At 55.0% G+C, this 17,109-nt stretch overlaps 4 protein-coding genes across 4 annotated transcripts; 2 read left to right on the top strand and 2 right to left on the bottom strand.

Annotated features, from left to right (window-relative positions):
• Window positions 1-47: 47 nt before the first annotated feature.
• On the bottom strand, window positions 48-1,505 carry IWZ02DRAFT_454855 (replication fork protection component Swi3-domain-containing protein). The gene is made up of 3 exons (XM_066767752.1): window positions 1,141-1,505; window positions 1,004-1,082; window positions 48-954 (listed from the first exon to the last, which is right to left on the bottom strand). Exons 1-3 carry the CDS (start codon window positions 1,377-1,379, stop codon window positions 331-333), a joined length of 942 nt encoding a protein of 313 aa, XP_066621900.1. The 5' UTR covers window positions 1,380-1,505; the 3' UTR covers window positions 48-330.
• A 336-nt stretch (window positions 1,506-1,841) lies between these two features.
• IWZ02DRAFT_300125 (nuclear matrix protein) lies at window positions 1,842-4,111 on the top strand. The gene is made up of 5 exons (XM_066763922.1): window positions 1,842-2,152; window positions 2,203-2,400; window positions 2,453-3,073; window positions 3,126-3,607; window positions 3,660-4,111. The coding sequence occupies exons 1-5, from the start codon at window positions 1,928-1,930 to the stop codon at window positions 4,033-4,035; spliced, it is 1,902 nt and encodes a 633-aa protein (XP_066621899.1). The 5' UTR covers window positions 1,842-1,927; the 3' UTR covers window positions 4,036-4,111.
• Window positions 4,112-6,803: 2,692 nt separating this feature from the next.
• On the top strand, window positions 6,804-9,564 carry IWZ02DRAFT_300130 (uncharacterized protein). Its single transcript, XM_066763923.1, has 4 exons — window positions 6,804-7,801; window positions 7,869-8,006; window positions 8,070-8,767; window positions 8,819-9,564. Exons 1-4 carry the CDS (start codon window positions 7,245-7,247, stop codon window positions 9,202-9,204), a joined length of 1,779 nt encoding a protein of 592 aa, XP_066621898.1. The 5' UTR covers window positions 6,804-7,244; the 3' UTR covers window positions 9,205-9,564.
• Window positions 9,565-16,094: 6,530 nt separating this feature from the next.
• IWZ02DRAFT_300092 (uncharacterized protein) lies at window positions 16,095-16,964 on the bottom strand. The gene has a single exon (XM_066763921.1). It carries the CDS (start codon window positions 16,863-16,865, stop codon window positions 16,236-16,238), a length of 630 nt encoding a protein of 209 aa, XP_066621897.1. The 5' UTR covers window positions 16,866-16,964; the 3' UTR covers window positions 16,095-16,235.
• Window positions 16,965-17,109: the final 145 nt, after the last annotated feature.

The following is a 17,109-nucleotide window of genomic DNA, read 5'->3' as shown; positions in this document are numbered from 1 at the left end:
TTATCGAATGGTGCGCGCTCGTTGGCTGAACCTAGCGAGCCCCAATGCCCAATCAACGTAGCACTTTGGCCCAAGCCTCCAAGAGCAACCCAACCTGGTCGCCAGCTGTGTGCTGTTTGGCTGATTTGGGTTTGGCATTGCAAAAATGCCGTTCATTTTGGTCCCACTGCCGACATGCTGTTCCGCAAGGAACCATCAGGACTCAGCCGCTGCATCGCACGTTTCGCGCCACACGGGACCTGACAGACACAAGAATGGGATATCCCTTATCCTAGATACAACGAAACCCTAGTGTCGACATCTGCGTGGGAATTGAAACAGCCTCGGGCACTACCACTCCTCTAACCCTCTCATGGCCTCCATCTCATCGGCAAAGTCATCATCCTGGTCGGGCTGCATATCCCGCTTCTCGACTGCGGGTTCATGCGGCCTGATTGGTGCCATTCCGCTCTCCTCCGCTGCGAAAAGGGCATCTAGCTCATCTTCGTTAGGCTCGTCAGGCTTGGCAGAGCTTCGTGGGCGGGGTTGACTTTCTCCGCCGACTTCTTCGCTCATCCTCTCAGCCATAAGGACATCAAAGTCATCCTTGTCAGGCTCTTCACCTCCCAGCTTAGGCGTGTTGCTTGCGTTTTGTGGTGAAGCAGATTGGAGTGCAGGGTGCCTGTCATCTCGCTGGGTTCCCTCTGCCCGATCCTCCATGTTCTCGCGAGTGCCATTCTCCGTCATACTGGCCGTTGTTGTTTCAGGATTTTGCGCTGGCTCGGCTGGTTCCGCCTCGACTTCGACTGTTGGTTTCGGCTTGCTTTCGTCGATCCAAGCTTTCCGCATTATCTGCATGCGTTTCTTGTGTCCAAGTTTCTCGATGATGGATAGTCCATCGGCGAGTTTAGCCCGGGGGTACAAATCGTCTAACCAGAGTTGATACATGTTGAGGAGTCGTGCGACATCTGAAAACTGACATCACATTAACAAGCCATCCTAATCGCAGACATGGAACCTGTACCTCGTGTCCTTTTCCCCTGAACCGAAGCTTGTCTTTGCTTATCCTACGCAGTTTCGGTATTCCTGCCTGAGAGAGAAGCCTACAATTATAAAGGTTAATTCGAAGCAACCCATCGGAGACAGGGGTGAAAGACGAACCGCTCTTGATCGAGTTTAGGGATTGGGGTCCGTTTTTTTGCAATAGTAATTTCCTCATCGATGTTGATATCGATGCCAGGTCTGGAACTCCGCTGCTGGTTGGTTGCTGATGGCCTCTCGTCTCTTGCGGAGCTGTTCTCTACAGCATCGAACACGTCTTGCATCTCAGAATCGTTGCCAAGGAGGTCGTCAAGGTCATCGCGTTGACGTGATGGCTGTGGTGCAGCAGGCGAAGACATTTCTTGCGGAATCTTGCCGAGCCTCAAGTATATGATACGATTGTAACCCGGTGGAATAGCTCTGGTGATGAATTTCAAGCGGAAAGAGCTTGTTCGGCGCGTAAATGCAGTGTTGGGAAAGTGAAGTGAGACGCGCAGTTGGGGAGACGCGCACCGCGTCTCGCTTACCCAGCCTGGCGCGCCCACGGCCGTTGGCCCGAGCGCAAAGCTTGATTCCGCCTCGCCGTCTGGAAGCTTTCAAAACGACAACATCTGGTCTACACCTCGCCACGAAAAGAGCCGAAGTGCACTTGGATCGACTCTCGCCTCACGCTTGGTCGTCTACCAGTCGTGCGCTCTCATTTTACATCGACATTCGCATCTGGCGCAAACTTGACTAGCCATCATCATCCTCAACACCAAACGACAACCCCCACCATCGAAGCATTGTCACGAGACCCGCCATCTAACGACGACCTTATTCCACTCAGAGTCCTGTCAGAGTCCTGAGGCTCAGTTTCTCTCTCGGAAAGCCTCTCCTAAGGCTCGCTCAATTCTGGCTGCCGGCAATGACGTTTCCAGTAGTAGAGTCGGTCGAAGCCGTGGCCGCTCGCTTCAAACATCTCCTCCAACAAGCACGTCAACTAAAATCATGTGACACGATTGAACCGCCCATCTCAGCTGCGGATCTGCTCAAGGAAGAGTCGCTTTTGCTGAGCAACAGCATTCAGAACCAAAGCTCGCACAACACCGTTGCAGAGACGGCCGCTAGAAATTTACTCCATCACCTCGTCGTATGCACGTCATTGAGCTTGCAAGACCATTTGAAGCTAATACCGAGTAGGCCACTACGACCATTGATGATTCGGAATTCGTCCAAGTCTGGAATCTCCTCGACATTGTCCTGATTTGCATCGAGCGCGGCCAGTGTGACGGCCTCCTCATTTTCTATCTCGCGGAAGAGCTGTTGGACAGTCAAAATATTGACGGATGTCGAAAGGTATTTGACTACCTCGAATCCAGGAGAGAACGACTTGTTGCGGTAAGTTCAAGACATTCCTCGCCAGATGAAGTCCACTAAACCCTTTGTTCAGGGCGATTTCCTTCAAATGAATGGAGCTAGCAAGCGCATAGTGGTCTTGCGGTTTTGCAATGAATTGCTCAGGCGACTCTCGAGAGCGGAGGATGCAGTCTTTTGTGGTCGTGTCTTCATCTTCTTATTCCAGACATTCCCGCTTGGTGACAAGAGTTCGGTAAACTCAAGAGGAGAGTTTCATGTTGAAAATGTCACCGTCTTTGAAGAACGAATGCCATCCCAGGAAGGGAAGCCGGATGACATGGAGGTTGACACGGAACCCCAAGACGCAGAAGCCGAGGAAGTTGCAGCTCCGCAAGAAAGCAAAGAACAGGCCGCTGAGAAGGAGAAGGAAAAAGACTCCAGGGTGCTCGACACCGAGACCCTGTACCCCACGTTCTGGACGTTGCAGCAAGCTTTCTCCAACCCGCCAAGACTCTTCACAGACACATACCTGGCCGAGTTCAAGACTGGAGTCGGCCAAACCCTTGCCAAGTTCAAGGATGTTCCCAAAGTCATGCAGGCCAAATCCAACGAAAGCCATCGCGGCTCCAAAAGAAAAAACGATGATGTAGAAGGCCAATTCGTTAGCAACTACAATCCCAAATACTTGACCAGCCGGGATTTGTTTGAACTGGAGGTAGGTTGTGTTGCCGTCTCGCACATGTGCTTTCCGTTGACATCCGCACTAGCTAAGCGATCTCGCTTTCCAAAGACACATCCTCGTGCAGGCGCTGATATTGGTCGACTTCCTGCTCTCATTGACAGAAAAGTCAAAAGAGAGGACGCAAAAGTGGCTGGCGCAAGTTAGTTCAGCAAATCGCGCTGTGCAGTTCAACTACACGTTGAGCACGCAGGATGCAAAGTGGGCAGTCGACGCAAAGAATGCCATTGCAAACTATCTGCAGGAGCTTCCAGATGGCAAGTTCTACTATAGGATGGTCGACACGGTCTTGTCCAGAGATAAAAATTGGGTACGATGGAAAATGGAGAACTGCCCTCCTATCATTCAGCCGCCCATCTCGCCTCCAGATTTTCTTGGGGCAAAGTCAGGAGCACAGAAGGCATGCGCCAGCAAGCGGCTCCGAGCCACACCCATGGGCTCGCTTGACCTGTCGTTCCTAAACGATTCGGTTTCAAGCAGCGGGGTGGACAGCTTGAAGGACCCGGACAGGTAAGGACGCGTCATGCGAAGCAGGTCTTGGCGCGACACTAACGCGGGACAGGTACAGGTTACCAACGGCCGAGAAGCTCTACAGCGCGGCTCAGGAAGACGATCGCAAGGCGGAAGAGGCTGGAGCAGACGAAGACGCAGGACGGGCGCTGCGTGAGGCCCGTGCAAGCAAGACTTGGAGGGCGCTCCGGATGGCGTCAAAGGACAGGCTGAGCATGTTCGACAAGATCGACGATTACAAGCAGCTGGGAGCATTGTTCCAGCCCGAGGCGGGCGAAGACGGAGGAAAGGATGAGCGGGCTGGGGCTACGGAGACAGCGGAGGGCAAGGGTGAAGCGGCAGCAACAGGTCCACCGGCAGCAGAGGCATCGCAGGCGGATGTACAGGAGGAACAACGGCCCGAGCAAGAGAATCAGATGACAGGGTAGAGCACACGGCCAAGTACCTACGATCGGCTCAGGCATGCAGACAAAAAGGCAACCGAAACGATAGAGTTTGGAGGGCGATCGAGCGTGGTGGGTGAGGTGTGTGTTTGCAGTGTTTTCTTTGAATAAGGGCACGGAGCTGTGGCTGACACGAGTCAACATCCGTGAGGATGAGGGCTGGAGCAATCTGATGGGAGAGATGGGGGATCATCTCGTCGACCTAAGTGAGGTGGTGGTCTGTCGGATTCGGCGAGCATTGATTGTCTCAGCCCAGTGCGGGCGGCGAAGGACGGCCAAGGCCGTGGCTTCTGCAGTCTGCGCTGCACATGCGCTGCCATGCTCTGTACCCAACAACTTCGACCTCGTCCCGGCGGATAGCAAGGCCATGGTGTACTGCAAGCCTCCGCGCCCACGAGTCCACCGGCACTGCAATTAATTAGTCGAGCTCGCCAGTCGCTGCTGCACGCATCCGACATGAAACAACAGAGGCAGAGGGCGCGCGCACCCGCAGCACACCTCTCAGCCCAGCCGAGGCCCATCCCAGAGCACATCAAACCACGGCGTAGCGACCCTGGAATAATTTCCGCAGGCGGAGAAGAGGCTCCTTGATTATTTCCCAAGACCTCTCCAAGAGGTTTTTTTTATTTTATTTTTTTTTTTTTTTTTCCTTTCTTCTTTCCTTTCTTCTCACCCGCTGCGCCCAAGTCGTTGGATTAGGCCACGGCATCAAGTCATGGCCGGTCGGCCCGCTGCTTCGGTCTCTTGGAACGTCGAGCCGTCGAGCTCAGGTCACCCCGGAACGTCGTCCGCCTTCAATGTTCTTGGCCCACGCTGCTTGGCCGGCGAAACAGCCAGCGTAAGAGTCTCTTTTGCATCCTCTGGTCATCTCGACTCTTTTGGCTGTGCTGTCACGCCTGTCAGTGTCCTGTCGGAACCGCCCTGTGCCTGGCATGCACCGTACATAGCCGTTCCCTGTCCACCGCGTCCACCAGCCTCGTCCAAATCCGTCCTGGTTTGTTTCTCCCCGGACCTCGTCAGGCATGCCGCACGGCCGCCCACTACAACAACCGCTACCTTACCAAGCTAGCTGCCTCCCCCCCCCCCCCCCCAAGCATCGGGCCCTGGCCGCGGATCAGCTGCCAAGTGCCAGCTCCCTTCCCTCTCCCAGTCGCCACTCTGGCTTGCCGCCATCATCTGCAGCGATCATGGTCCGGAGCAGGTGGATCGCTGCTGCGTCAGGGCGCGCTGGACAGGTATCCGCCTTGAATCGCACTCGTGCCCGCCAAGGCTACCCTTCGCAGCGTTCCCTCGTCTCCTCCTGCTGGAGAGCGAGATGACGGCTCGTTTCGTGGGAGACGGGGGCCGTGGGGGCCGTCGTGTGCTGTTTTTCGTCCTTCTCCCTGTGCGCTGGATCCGGCTCGCATGCAAACTCTCAAAACACGCCGCGGCGGCCCGGGAGTGCCCCAACCGCTACGATCTGTCGACAAGATCTGTGAGCCGCCAACATTACGGCAGGTCTAGCCTCTCCCAGCTCAGAGAAATCCATTGAGCAGGGATGGGCTTCCAGGAGGCTTCAGGGCTGATGCAGGCTTTCTTGTTCCTGACGCAATCTCTCGCGCTGCAGCTTTTTTCGCATTTTGGATGGATAGGTCCCGAGCACCGGGAGCGAATCAGTCACCTAGTCGACACGCAACAGCAGCAGCAGCAACAACAGCAGCAGCGGCAGCAGTAACATCATTCGTAACTGGGTGCATGTGCGCCCAGATGTGGGTGTGGCCAGCCGGGGCGGCATCCATGACCATGTTCATGACCATGACCATGACCTCCGTCAGAGGAAGACCCCGCAACATGCGTTGCCGAGTCCTCCTTTAAGCCAGCGGGTCCCATGGAGCTCTTGTATCCTCCTTGGGCCAATGATGCGCTGCACGCTACGGATCACCTGTGCTCTTCGGCGCATCCCGTCCACCACCCTGCCCGAGTGCCTGTCTTGGGCCCGTTCTCTGCGCTGCTTGGCCTCCCAAGCATCTGTCGATTCCTTGAGCCTGTCGTTCACGGGCTGCTCTGCTTATGCGTCACCCCTTCCTCTAGGAGCCCGTCCCGAGGAACCGCATGGTCGCCGCCGCCGTGCCGCCTTTTCCTTCACCACCGGGACATGCTCCCTCTAGGCCGACTGCTTCAATGTTCCTGCGCCGTGTAACGCCCGCTCCTACCTTTCGTCCAGCTTTTCTTTTGTGAGTTTTGTTTTTTCCCTGGCAGTGCCTCCAACGGCTAGTCGTCCGATCGTTGTCTGTTCTACAACCTCCTGCTGGTTCAGCTTCTACGCTGGTCACTGGATTTACCCGGCAAGCCACTTGGTCGACCCGTTCTGCCACTGCCGCCGATCGTTCTGTACGTAGCCACACTTTCCGCCTGTTGTCAGTCCGCAGAGTTAGCCGCCGCTGATGTTTCGCTTCCTGCTGCCTCAGGCTTCATTTCGTCGCTGGACAACCCTGACCCACCGAGATTCGAGCCGCTCAATTAAGATATCTAGTCCCCTTAGCACCGGTGGGTCCTCATTGTTTTCTTGGATTTGGAGCTACTGCAAACCTAATCCTCTACCTGGCCTGTCAACTTGACACTTCTGCCTCGACGCTCTTGACAACAGATCCTGTTGCATACAGGGAACCTCGTCTCTTCCTTCCCTCCCAAAGAAACATCGGTGTTCCACGTCAAGAAAACGCCGACTTTTAATTCCGCAAACCATACGGCCACCCTGCCGAGGAAAGAGCGCCGTTGGAGACGTAACAGGCGTGGAACAAGACGACTCTACGACACGACATTGACCTCGCACAAACATCCCCCGGACACGCCCCGTCCACGAGGATACCACCCCACTTTGGGATTTGTCTTTTGTTGCTTTTGTGCTGTGCAGTCTGGGCTTCGTCTGCATACTGCAAAGGCTTGCGCGCCTCGGGGCACACTGCACGATATCTGCGACCTACAAGGGTTGCCAAGGACGCCTCTGGCCGCTCCCGCTCGCTATCCTTGTTGGTTGGTCATTCGATCTTGACCACCCCGGAGTCTGTCCTCCAGATAGCTTGTGTGTCTTTCTCGGTTTGGAGGGGGGCACTTAATCCTTCTGGATTATCAGACCTGCAGGCTTCTGGTCAGATCCACCGAACCACGACCATCAACAAACACCAACACGACTGGTTTCCAGATTGAGGTTTCCAATGATTGACGGAAGCCATTCCGTACCGCTCTCTCCACCCAGCTCGCCGCGAATGTCTGCGTACACCGCGACCCACCCCGACCCTGAATGGCATAGCCAACCCGTCAAGCCAAGTGGAGGAGTGTGTGCTCCCTCCGAAGCCGCTGGAATGGGCCTCTTACACAACGCTGTCAATACTACCCAGTTTGACATCAAAGATCGACATCCGTTACATACTCACAAGAGTTATCCGTACGCTTTGAACCAAATGAGCCATTCTCAGCAGCAAACAGGACCATCAGATCACCACATTCTATCGGTTGGCCAACGGGATAGAGGGAGTATTGGAAACACGGATCCATCGGATTCAGCATCCCTCAGCGTCAGCTATGGCGCCTCTGCTCCCACAAGTCCATCTTCAAGGCTGACGCCAGCTTCGCCTGGAAGCGGTGTCAAACACGAAAGAGACGACGACCCGAATGACCAGAACCTCTCTGGCAGCGCTGAGGAGGGAGATCAAGACAAGCCCATGACGGCTGCTGAGTTGAGAGCGCAGAAGCGGAAGATGAAGAGGTTTAGGTATGCCTGATACGACTCCGTGAAGGTTAAGTAGTCTTGAGTTAGGACGCTGAACTGACCCTTGCAGGCTTACTCACAATCAAACGCGCTTTTTGATGAGCGAGTTTGCTCGACAAGCACATCCTGACGCCGCCCATCGTGAACGTCTTGCTCGAGAGATTCCTGGCTTGAGTCCGCGACAAGTGCAGGTTTGGTTTCAAAACAGGTTCGCCCTGCCCACCTTGACGCGGCATTAGTGTCTTTGTTGTGCTGACTTCGTCATGGTTAGGCGAGCGAAACTCAAGCGCCTTACAAGCGACGATCGCGAACGAATGATGAGGTCTAGAGCACTCCCTGATGATTTCGACATGACGCAGGCGCTCCATTCCCCTTTTGGTACTGCTGGACATCACAGCGTGGGAGGAACTCCAATGGCCTCTCCTGCAACCTATTCTCCAAGCTTTCCTGAAGGCAATATGGTCCGGCCGCTGACTGTGGACACCTTTCGACGCTTCCCTGATGGCACTCAAATGCCGCCTGGCGGTGTGAATCCGCCCTTTGGGAGCTTCTCCTTTACGCCGCCACAGTCTGCCACAGACACATCATCTCCTGTGTCTACTACTGGCGATGCCAGTGCCTTTCCCTTTTCTTCTCAAGGGCAGGGCATCGACGGCACGAATCCAAGGAGGTCAAATCCTTTCATTGGAGGCACAGGGCCGGCTGCTTCGAGCTTTTCGTCTTATTCGCCAATGCCCCGAGTGCAACTCGACCGCATGGGTCGAAGCAGGGCTGAATCACTTTGCTCGCCTCTTAGGACCAGCATGTCATACAGTAACGACGGAAGTCTGAACCAATCCACTGCGCAGCCAGGAGCAGCCCCTGACGGACCTGGGATGGGGGATCGTCAGATTCCTCAAACAACCGTGGGTGGTGGCAGTCTCCCTGGTGTGACTTCAGGGAACGTGCCTTACGGATTGGGCTACTCATGTAAGTCTTCTTTGCGCCTCGTCTGATGATGCCCGACTGACCTAGCGGTAGACAATCAGATGCCTGGGTTTGAATCTTCGCGAATGCGTTCGATGAGCTCCACTCTGCCCCGACGGATAGAATTGAGCCAACACAGCGCGCACTATAATGCCAGCCGCACTGCTCCCACTAACCCACAGTCGGCCACAATTGCTAATTACCAGACTTCGCCGCTGGGAACACCGAGCTCTTACCCGAACTCCTCGATGATGAGCGCTCCAAACAGCGTTGCGTCTTTCAACAGTTCGCCCACATTCACCGAACCAAACTACAATGCCCCGTCTGCGTCACAGGGCGACCCGTACGCGATAGGCAACGTTTTGGGCGACGGGATTTCCGACCCTCAGCACGCTGAATCCAAGGGTGCTGGTGGCGTGCAGATTCCTCAGCATTACTAGGTGAGCTTGGGTCAGCACGCCCTTGCAACTCGAGTCGTGCACTAAATACGAGCGAAACGACAAAGTTCCTTTCGGTGTCTTCCGACCCATTCCACCGGACGACGTATCTTCCTTCACTTGTACGAATTCCTTTCGCCATGAGCAAACGAGGGATACACCTTGTCCTCCGTCGATACATCCAAAAGCATTGTTTTCAGGACATATATACCGTTTCAAACCGAATACCGTGTACAAACCTTGTCCATTTCAAGCATACACAGGAGCATCACTCGCACGAACCCCGTACAATTTCCATTTCGTCTCCGGGCATCTTCAGTACATCCGTTGAGCTGGAACTCTTGTCCGTTTTGGTGGCTTTACCATCTTCGATCGGGTGGAATTCCGGATGCTTGTGACATTCTCCCGGATCCTTCCATCACTGTCCATTTTTCTTCGAACAACCTCTTTTTGGCGGCAGACTTATTTTCTTCCTCGCTTTCGAACTGTCCTCCTCGACTCACCCTCCTCTCTGCTGGCCGTGTACAACTAGCTTGACCTTTGTCATTGATTTGGCCGATTTCCCCATTTGCAACTCTTATTTTCGGCCCGGAGCGTCATACCCTCTACCTCCCTTCTAGTCTCAAACTCCTCGTTTGGATCAGGGAATTTCTCCCGACGCTCCGCTCCGGATCTCTTCTGATTTTGAGCGTCTCTGTATTTGTCGCCGTTTTGTTTCGGGCTTTACTTTTGGCCCCGTTGTTTGTCTCTTCTGTTTGGGTGTTTTTTGCGGTGAGCGGACTCCTCCCTGTATGATTCGAACTGTTTCTTCTCTCGGCCTATAGTCCCTAGTGCACATACTACGGTATTATGTTTGTTCTTTGCAGGCCGAGCTGTATTTACATACAAAACTACAACAACACGCGATACACCGTTTGACCGGATTGGATAGCTTGCAACTACAAGCAACTGAAAATAGCGAGCTGCGAACAGCAACAAGAAAAACGCCTTTGTCAACAACATCTCGGCTGTCCGGCTCAGCTCGTGTTGGCTACCATGACGTTCATTGAAAACCTCCGCTGGTATAAATGACTGACGTTGTGCCGCTGCCGCTGTCGCGTCCCCAAATCTTGACGGCAGTCCAAGCTTTACTTTTTGGCTGTTCGCAGTTTAAACAAGAGATGCTGAACACACAGCCTAGGTACGTCGCGCCGCCGCCGTCCGGCAGCGCCAACAATTACATCTCCCGCCGTCAATGGCTTTCTTCTTTCGCACGACATCTTGTTCAGTTGTCGCCTTGACTCGTCCAACCCAGTTAGTCAACCCGACTCGCTCACCACAACACCACCACCGCCGCCGCCGCCGCCGCCACAACAAGTCCGTATATCCTCGTCCCTGCGGCGCGGTCCTCCTTGCACCAGTCAGTCAGCTAGCCAACCCGACTCTCGCCATTCTTCTTCTGGCAGGTCAGCAGCAACCAAGCAGACAGGCCACCCATCGCACACCATATCGTCGTCGGCCTCACACACGCACGCACCACGCCTTGACTCTTCCGTTCCGCCACCGCCGCCCGTCCTATTCTTTCATTTTTTTCTCCTGCCTTGTTCATTTCCTGCCCCTCACGCTCACGGGCCCCTATCCATCCATCCATCCATCCATTTCGCGTGGGTGTGTGTGCCCTTCTTCGGTCATTGCCGTTCGCATCATCTGTCACATCACACAAACCGTCCGCGCGCCGCCCCCCCCCCCCCCCCCCCCTCTCCCCCAGCACGCGCGCACGCGCGCGTTTTGACCGCATCTTCCATGTCCAGCACTGCATATTTGTCTCTCCCTTTCTCATTCCCGTTGCTCGTTCGGCACGCCGCCCGCCCATGCGCCACGGGCCGGTACGTGGGCGACCTTCGTGTGGGCGTGTTTCTTTCCTTCTTCCCTTCCTTCCTTCCATCCCTGCTTCTTCGGCGGCACCAAATGTACGCTGGATACGGCGTCCCGCCAGTCCTGGGGTTAGTCAATTGCAGGCTGGCAGTTCCTTGATTCCCGTCCGGCTCTTTCTCTTCGAGGGCACATTGTCGTCATCGTCACGCTACTCGCGAATCCACTTGTTGGGTACAAGCACGCGCTGATCGCATGTGGGTGGGCGCTGGCTACCGTATTTAGGAGTACTGCTGCTGGCTGCTGGTCCTTTTGCCAGCTGCTGGGTGCCTCATGCTACCACAGAGCTATACTTAGCTCCGGAAACCCTTTCGTACCTGCAGTAGTGGATGCCACTTGACTCGCTGCTCAGGGATAACCGCTGAGTAGCCGTGGAGCACCCAGCATCAGTGCAGCATGGAAGGAAGAAGAGTCGTGACAACCAGCCAGCTAGTCAGCTCACTCACTTGTTTTGCTCCCAAGCCCATACCTACTTCGTGATTCTGTGTAGCTACTCTGCTCTCATTACTCAGAGGACGACTGTAGCCGCGCACATCGGCCTGCCTGCTACTTTAAATACGGATCGAGATGAGATGAGACGACGAGACAAAGGCGGAGGAGGAGGGGCTGGAGGAGATTAGCTCGTGCTCCATCATCTCTTCATCCTCTCTCTCTCTCTCTCTCTCTCTCTCTGCCCTTCGCTTATCCTCCTTCCTTCCTTCTTTCCTTCTTTCCTTCCTTCCTTCCTTCCTCCCAGAAACGCTTTGACCCAACGCCGTTTCACAAAGCGCCTCGTCCTGGGCTGGCTCTCAGGTCCTGTTCCATTTCTCTCATCCCGTCGTCAAAGCTTCTTGACATGTACGTAATCTGGTACCTGAACAGCCTGCACCGGTAACGCCCATCCATCCATGCATGGATGTGGTGGCACTTGCTTCCTTCCAGCTCCGCCTGGACCACCACCACACGTCGACAACAGGCGGCAGGTACCTTGCCCTTACCGTGCATTCCTATCGCTGACGTACGGACAGACAGGTAGGTCACGACGGCGACACCTCAGTCAGTGGCGGCAGGCTGCCTGGCATCCTCAACGAGGAGCGTCCATGCTCAATTCCCCAGCGCCGTCATCGCCCCGTCTGCCGTCTGCCGGCTGCCGGTGATAGGGTTTGTTGGGAACGAGCTGGTATGGCGGTGCTGTGCTGCGTTGGCTGGTCGATCAGGGAGACGGGACGAGATGGGGCAGTGAGAGGGGGAGAGACAGGTGGTTATGTCGCGCGGCCACTTGGACGAGCCTGCGAAGGGGAGATGTTGATCGTCGTTTGTGATAATGAGGGTGAGGACTGGTGGTTGTGATGGTGGCTCGTGAAGGTAAGTTGAAGTGCTTGTGGCGGAGGGGGCTCGCGGGCCCCCTGGCGGGATGCGCGCATCGTCGAGGGATCAAAGCGAGTCGACTGAATGTGTGGTTTACGAGCTGTTGATGCAGATTGGATTGATGTGAAGCAATTTTGCTGAACACGTCTGAGGGCATCTGATGGTAGATGTATTTGCTTGACGTTGGGAGAGCGTGCTTTGTGCGCGGTGCAGAATCACTTCATGACGAAAACACCATCGCCTTCTTGCCTTTCTTGAATCCATATTAGAATGCTACCGTTGTAATTGAACTGCATACACCACTACTTGCCTTTGTCTTGTACAGACTGGATGGTAGACAGGCAGGTGAGAGTTTGTATAAAGACAGTACGTACGCATCAAGCACGCTTCCACCGCGTTCGCTGATCAGACATTAGGACTGTACTGCAACTTCCATACTACGACATCAACACTTGCGGCCCATTTCCTCAACGTATTCTAATCCACAGCGCCTTATTCCCATTCAACCAAACCAAACCCGAATCCTACACCACACACTGTCTCCCGTATCAAGATAGGCGCCCATCCCTATCTATCCTTTTCCCTCTTCACGTCTCCACTTCTCCATCTCTTTCCTGCTTCTACTCTGACTCATGTCGCACGTGCAAGACGGGAGGGACAGTAGCAGCTCATCACGCAAGCACGCGCCCTCGCTCGCTCGCAGACACGAGGAGTTTGGCTCCTGCCTCCAAAAGCACTTTGACTTTACCCTGCCACGCCGCCGCGCTCCGACAGTGCGCTCGCAGTGGGGAGGGGGGACCAACTACAGCAGTGGAAAGGGGGACCATGCCGTCCCATCCATCCCATCCAGTCCAGCTCGTTGACATGCTAGCTAGCTACCTGCCCAGCCAGCCAGCCAGCCAGCCAGCCAGCCAGCCAGCCAGCTACGAAAAGGAGAAAGAAAGCGAAGGGGAAGGAGGGAGGAGAAGCTGGAGAGAGAGAGAGAGAGAGGGAAGGTGCGTGTGTTTGTGTGTGTGTGTGGAGGACGCATGCGCGCACGCACGCACGCAAGCAACATGCAGCCATCCCTCCCGCACTCCCTCAAGTACAGTAGGTAGGTAGGTAGCAGGTAGTAAGTGACTCCAGCACGTCGCCGACCGGCGCCAGAAGCCACCGCGTCTGCGGCGAGCCGCTGGAGGCTGGAGCACGATAGCCAGTGTGCGTGAGTGCGTGCGTGCGCAGAGCAAGGAAAGGAAAGCACTGGCTGGCTGGCTGTCGGTGCCAAAGAGGCAGGCAGACCTACACACAGACGCAGGTAGCGATCCCAGCTCCTCGAGAGAACGTTGGCTGTTTCTAGAACCCTAGGTTTCCTTTTTGCGGACGTTGCTTCTTCTTGTCCTGCGTCGAGATGGAGAGGATGTCGTGCGGCGTAACGCAATAGACGGACGGCCTGATGGCTGCGTGCGTGCGTGCATGCATGCCTGGCACGAGCTGCTCAGAGAAAGAAGGGTGGGAGCTGGCGTTTCCGTCTTCCGGAGGGCGGCCCTGGGGGGTGTGGGAGGGGAGTGGCTGCGTCTGGTCTGTCTGTTCCAAGGGAGGATCAGAGGAAGATCTGAGGGGGAGGTAGTGGTGGTGGAGGTGACGTTAGGGATGGTGATGGAATGGTGAGTGCATGCAAGTGTGACTAGGAGGACGAGCGGGCACAGGAGAAGTGGTAAGATGATGTGAATGGAGGAAACTGTGGTATCCGACGTATGTGAATAGTATTTTGGTTGAACTTGTAGCAAGTTCTCGAATTCTTTCTGTGATATAGATATTGGAAATTGGAGTCGCTCTTTCCTATTGACTGGGACAGTCTCAGAGCCTCGAGCCGTTCTTGTCACCAGCTACGATGATTGGATGTTGACGAGGCAGATCCTACATCTACCATCCTTCGTACCAGTCACATTTTCCCCAAGTCGACGCAAAACTCGGAGGGAGGGGCGGGTACCTTACAGCCCATCCGCATTGCAGCTGCAACTAGAAGGCGCTACTGTGTAGAATGCAAGGCGACGAGTTTTCCCTTGCTTGACGGCATTCCCAGGGCAACAACCGTTCCAATTTGGCGAGCCAACCCGGCCCCGGATGCGTACCAATGTACGTCCCGCTGCGGTCGAATAATTGGCAGTAGGCTAAGCATTTGCCGCCGTGGGGTTGGCGGGTGGGCATCTGTCAATTAGGGTTCGGTAAGTAGATTAATGACTTCGACACGCGGAGACCTCGACTCGATTCGGCTATGCTGCATTGCGTCAGCGGCGCCGAAAGATAGCGCAAATGCTTCTTTTCGGGGGAAGACGGCGAGAATGGACAAGTGGGTGTGATGGACGCACGGTACAAATGTTGAGAGCCGTGGGTCAGGTCGTGATTCGAAAGGCGAAAGGGATTGTGGCGCTCGCAGGAGAGCAAGCAAATAGAAGCGAGGTTTTGGCGTAGGGCTGGACAGCTTGACTTTGGTGGCTGCTTGGTTGTGGCGACGCGCAGGATGTGGGCGTACAGACAGAGCTCCCGGTACGACACAAACGACAAAGGGGCGTTGTTCTCGAAGGCGCCGGGAAGCGCTTGACCCTGTTTTCAGTCTCTACCTATGCGTCTACTGGCTGTCATTATCGCACTTGGTGCTTTCTTTTGTCATGCATGCTCCGGGGTGGTAGATGAATGCTGGAATAGGCGTCCAATGGTGTTCTTTTTCTGGTTTCGCGCGTAGACGTTGTTTCTCTTCACCTCTGGTTCCTTGCTTCTCTGCGCCGTTGCTTTTGGCTTCGAAACGGCGCAATGCCTGGGCTGATCATCGGCCAGTGTTGTTTGCTTTGCTCGCTTCGACCAGCGTCGTGGTGAGACAGATAGTTACGTGGAGGTCTGAACAACTTTGGCTGTATTGAGTCGGAGGCTTGCTGGCTGTGGCCACTGACTCACCACTTGGTTGTCGTGAAGCACGGTTCCAAAGTCCAAACAGTCCTTTTCCGAATGCTCGATGGGTTGGAGTGCCGGGTTCGAGATGCACTGTGCTTATGGAAACCGGAACGCTTCGCGTATCATCACGTGCATCAGCCATGCGTCAGCCAACCGGGCGACCGCACGCTTCCTTTGCTGTTCGACTCCGAATTGCCTTTTGGGTGGTGTTGCAAGTACCGCATCATGGTCTCGGGGCTTTGGCCTGAACAGGCAGCACGACTTGGGCTGGGCGAAAGACTTTTTTACCTTTCGCCGTATGATCCTTTTCTTATTTTTGAATTTTTGATTTATGTCAGGCTGCTTGCCTCGTATGGCGTCGAGGACATGTGCAGCTTGATTGAGTGAGTTGGATGATACAGTGATAGCCTGTTTATCTTCTTATAAAGTCTCTTCGCACAGAAAGGTTGGACGACCACGCGAAACACGACAAACTTGCTGTTGTGTCAGCGAGGAACGCGGCGCTAGTTGCATGGCGCCAGGCGGCAACGAAATGCAGTGCAGGCCCGTATTCAAATATCCCTTGATCTGGAATTCCTTCACTCTTTGGGACGCCAGCACTGCCCCTTGGTTGCGCAAGTGTCCGACCTGTGCAGACTCGCAAATCAAGCATTCGGGCGCTGCGCACGATAATATTTGTGGCGAGCACCGTGTTTTCAGCGGCGGAGCGTTGATGCGACCTTGGCCAAGGAGCGGGTCGGAAGGGCCGGCGGCAGGGCGCAGAAGCTTGGGGTTAAATCGATGGGAAAGCAATGGAATCTCTCCCGGATAGTCAATTCGCTGTTCAGCCAAAAGGGCGGTGGTCCAGTCTAGACCTGGTTAGTCAGGCGTTGGAAGGGCGGGGATATTCGCTGAGAGACATGGCCGCGGCAGGAAAATTGCAAGAATTTTGGACGCGCCGTCACGGCAGGCAAAGCTTCTTGGCTTGCAAAGAGGAGCCGAGAGTTGTATGTAGAGGAGGTGCACGTCGAATGTGATGATGTAAGCTCCGGCGGACTGCACTGGCTGCATGTGCGTCTTGAGGTGGTGGTTGGAACCGGGACTGGAGCCTCATGGATTGACGTCAACCGCGTGGGGTGTTGACGTTTGCCATTTAAAAAAAAAATAAAAATAAAAAAATAAAAAAAAAGAGCACCCCCACCCGCCTGCATCTCAGCCCTCAGCAAATGCGCAGAGTAACCTGGTGCCACGGCACAGCCATTGCCTGGTCCTCGTACAGCGTAGGTAGGTCGGGCACATGTAAGCAGTGAGTCATGCAATGGAGAGAGTCTGGCTGCCGGTGCCCAGTGAGGCGGCCAAGACTGGGGTCGACGGCGACAGATAGCAGTGTTGGGTAGTCGGTGGCGAGAGTCGAGAGTGGGAGAGATTGGGTAAAGCGGAGATGGGTGCGTGTTTGGCTGCCGACGTGAGGATGATGGAGAAGAACAAGCCTCAAGCATGAGCCACAAAGGCAGAGGAGACGGGATAAAAGTCGACGGCTAATAGTAGTAGAGTAGCTAAGGTAGTACATGTACCTAGGTATTGTACCGTTGCGAGACAGAGCGACGAAGCGGTCGAGCATTGGCGGCGGAGAGGGTGCCAGGGACGACATGGAGCGAAGGGAATTGTTTGGTAGTCAGTAATAATCGCATGTGCAATGGCACTTTTGGCTGCTGAGGTGGTGGTGTTGGTTGCGTTGCTTGG

Source organism: Phyllosticta citriasiana, assembly GCF_038021145.1.
Source record: "Phyllosticta citriasiana strain CBS 120426 chromosome Unknown IWZ02scaffold_8, whole genome shotgun sequence".
NCBI lineage: Eukaryota > Fungi > Ascomycota > Dothideomycetes > Botryosphaeriales > Phyllostictaceae > Phyllosticta > Phyllosticta citriasiana.
This window is presented reverse-complemented; position numbering and strand designations above follow the sequence as displayed.

Coding starts and splice junctions, on each gene's coding strand:
- IWZ02DRAFT_300092 (XM_066763921.1), bottom strand. CDS start 16,865: ATGCTTGAGGCTTGTTCTTCTCCATCATCCTCACGTCGGCAGCCAAAC.
- IWZ02DRAFT_454855 (XM_066767752.1), bottom strand. CDS start 1,379: ATGTCTTCGCCTGCTGCACCACAGCCATCACGTCAACGCGATGACCTT. Junction 1,083..1,140: donor CCTAAACTCGATCAAGAGCG/GTTCGTCTTTCA, acceptor TTATAATTGTAG/GCTTCTCTCTCAGGCAGGAA. Junction 955..1,003: donor TCAGGGGAAAAGGACACGAG/GTACAGGTTCCA, acceptor ATGTGATGTCAG/TTTTCAGATGTCGCACGACT.
- IWZ02DRAFT_300130 (XM_066763923.1), top strand. CDS start 7,245: ATGATTGACGGAAGCCATTCCGTACCGCTCTCTCCACCCAGCTCGCCG. Junction 7,802..7,868: donor CGGAAGATGAAGAGGTTTAG/GTATGCCTGATA, acceptor TGACCCTTGCAG/GCTTACTCACAATCAAACGC. Junction 8,007..8,069: donor CAGGTTTGGTTTCAAAACAG/GTTCGCCCTGCC, acceptor CGTCATGGTTAG/GCGAGCGAAACTCAAGCGCC.
- IWZ02DRAFT_300125 (XM_066763922.1), top strand. CDS start 1,928: ATGACGTTTCCAGTAGTAGAGTCGGTCGAAGCCGTGGCCGCTCGCTTC. Junction 2,401..2,452: donor GGAGAGAACGACTTGTTGCG/GTAAGTTCAAGA, acceptor CCCTTTGTTCAG/GGCGATTTCCTTCAAATGAA. Junction 3,608..3,659: donor AGCTTGAAGGACCCGGACAG/GTAAGGACGCGT, acceptor AACGCGGGACAG/GTACAGGTTACCAACGGCCG.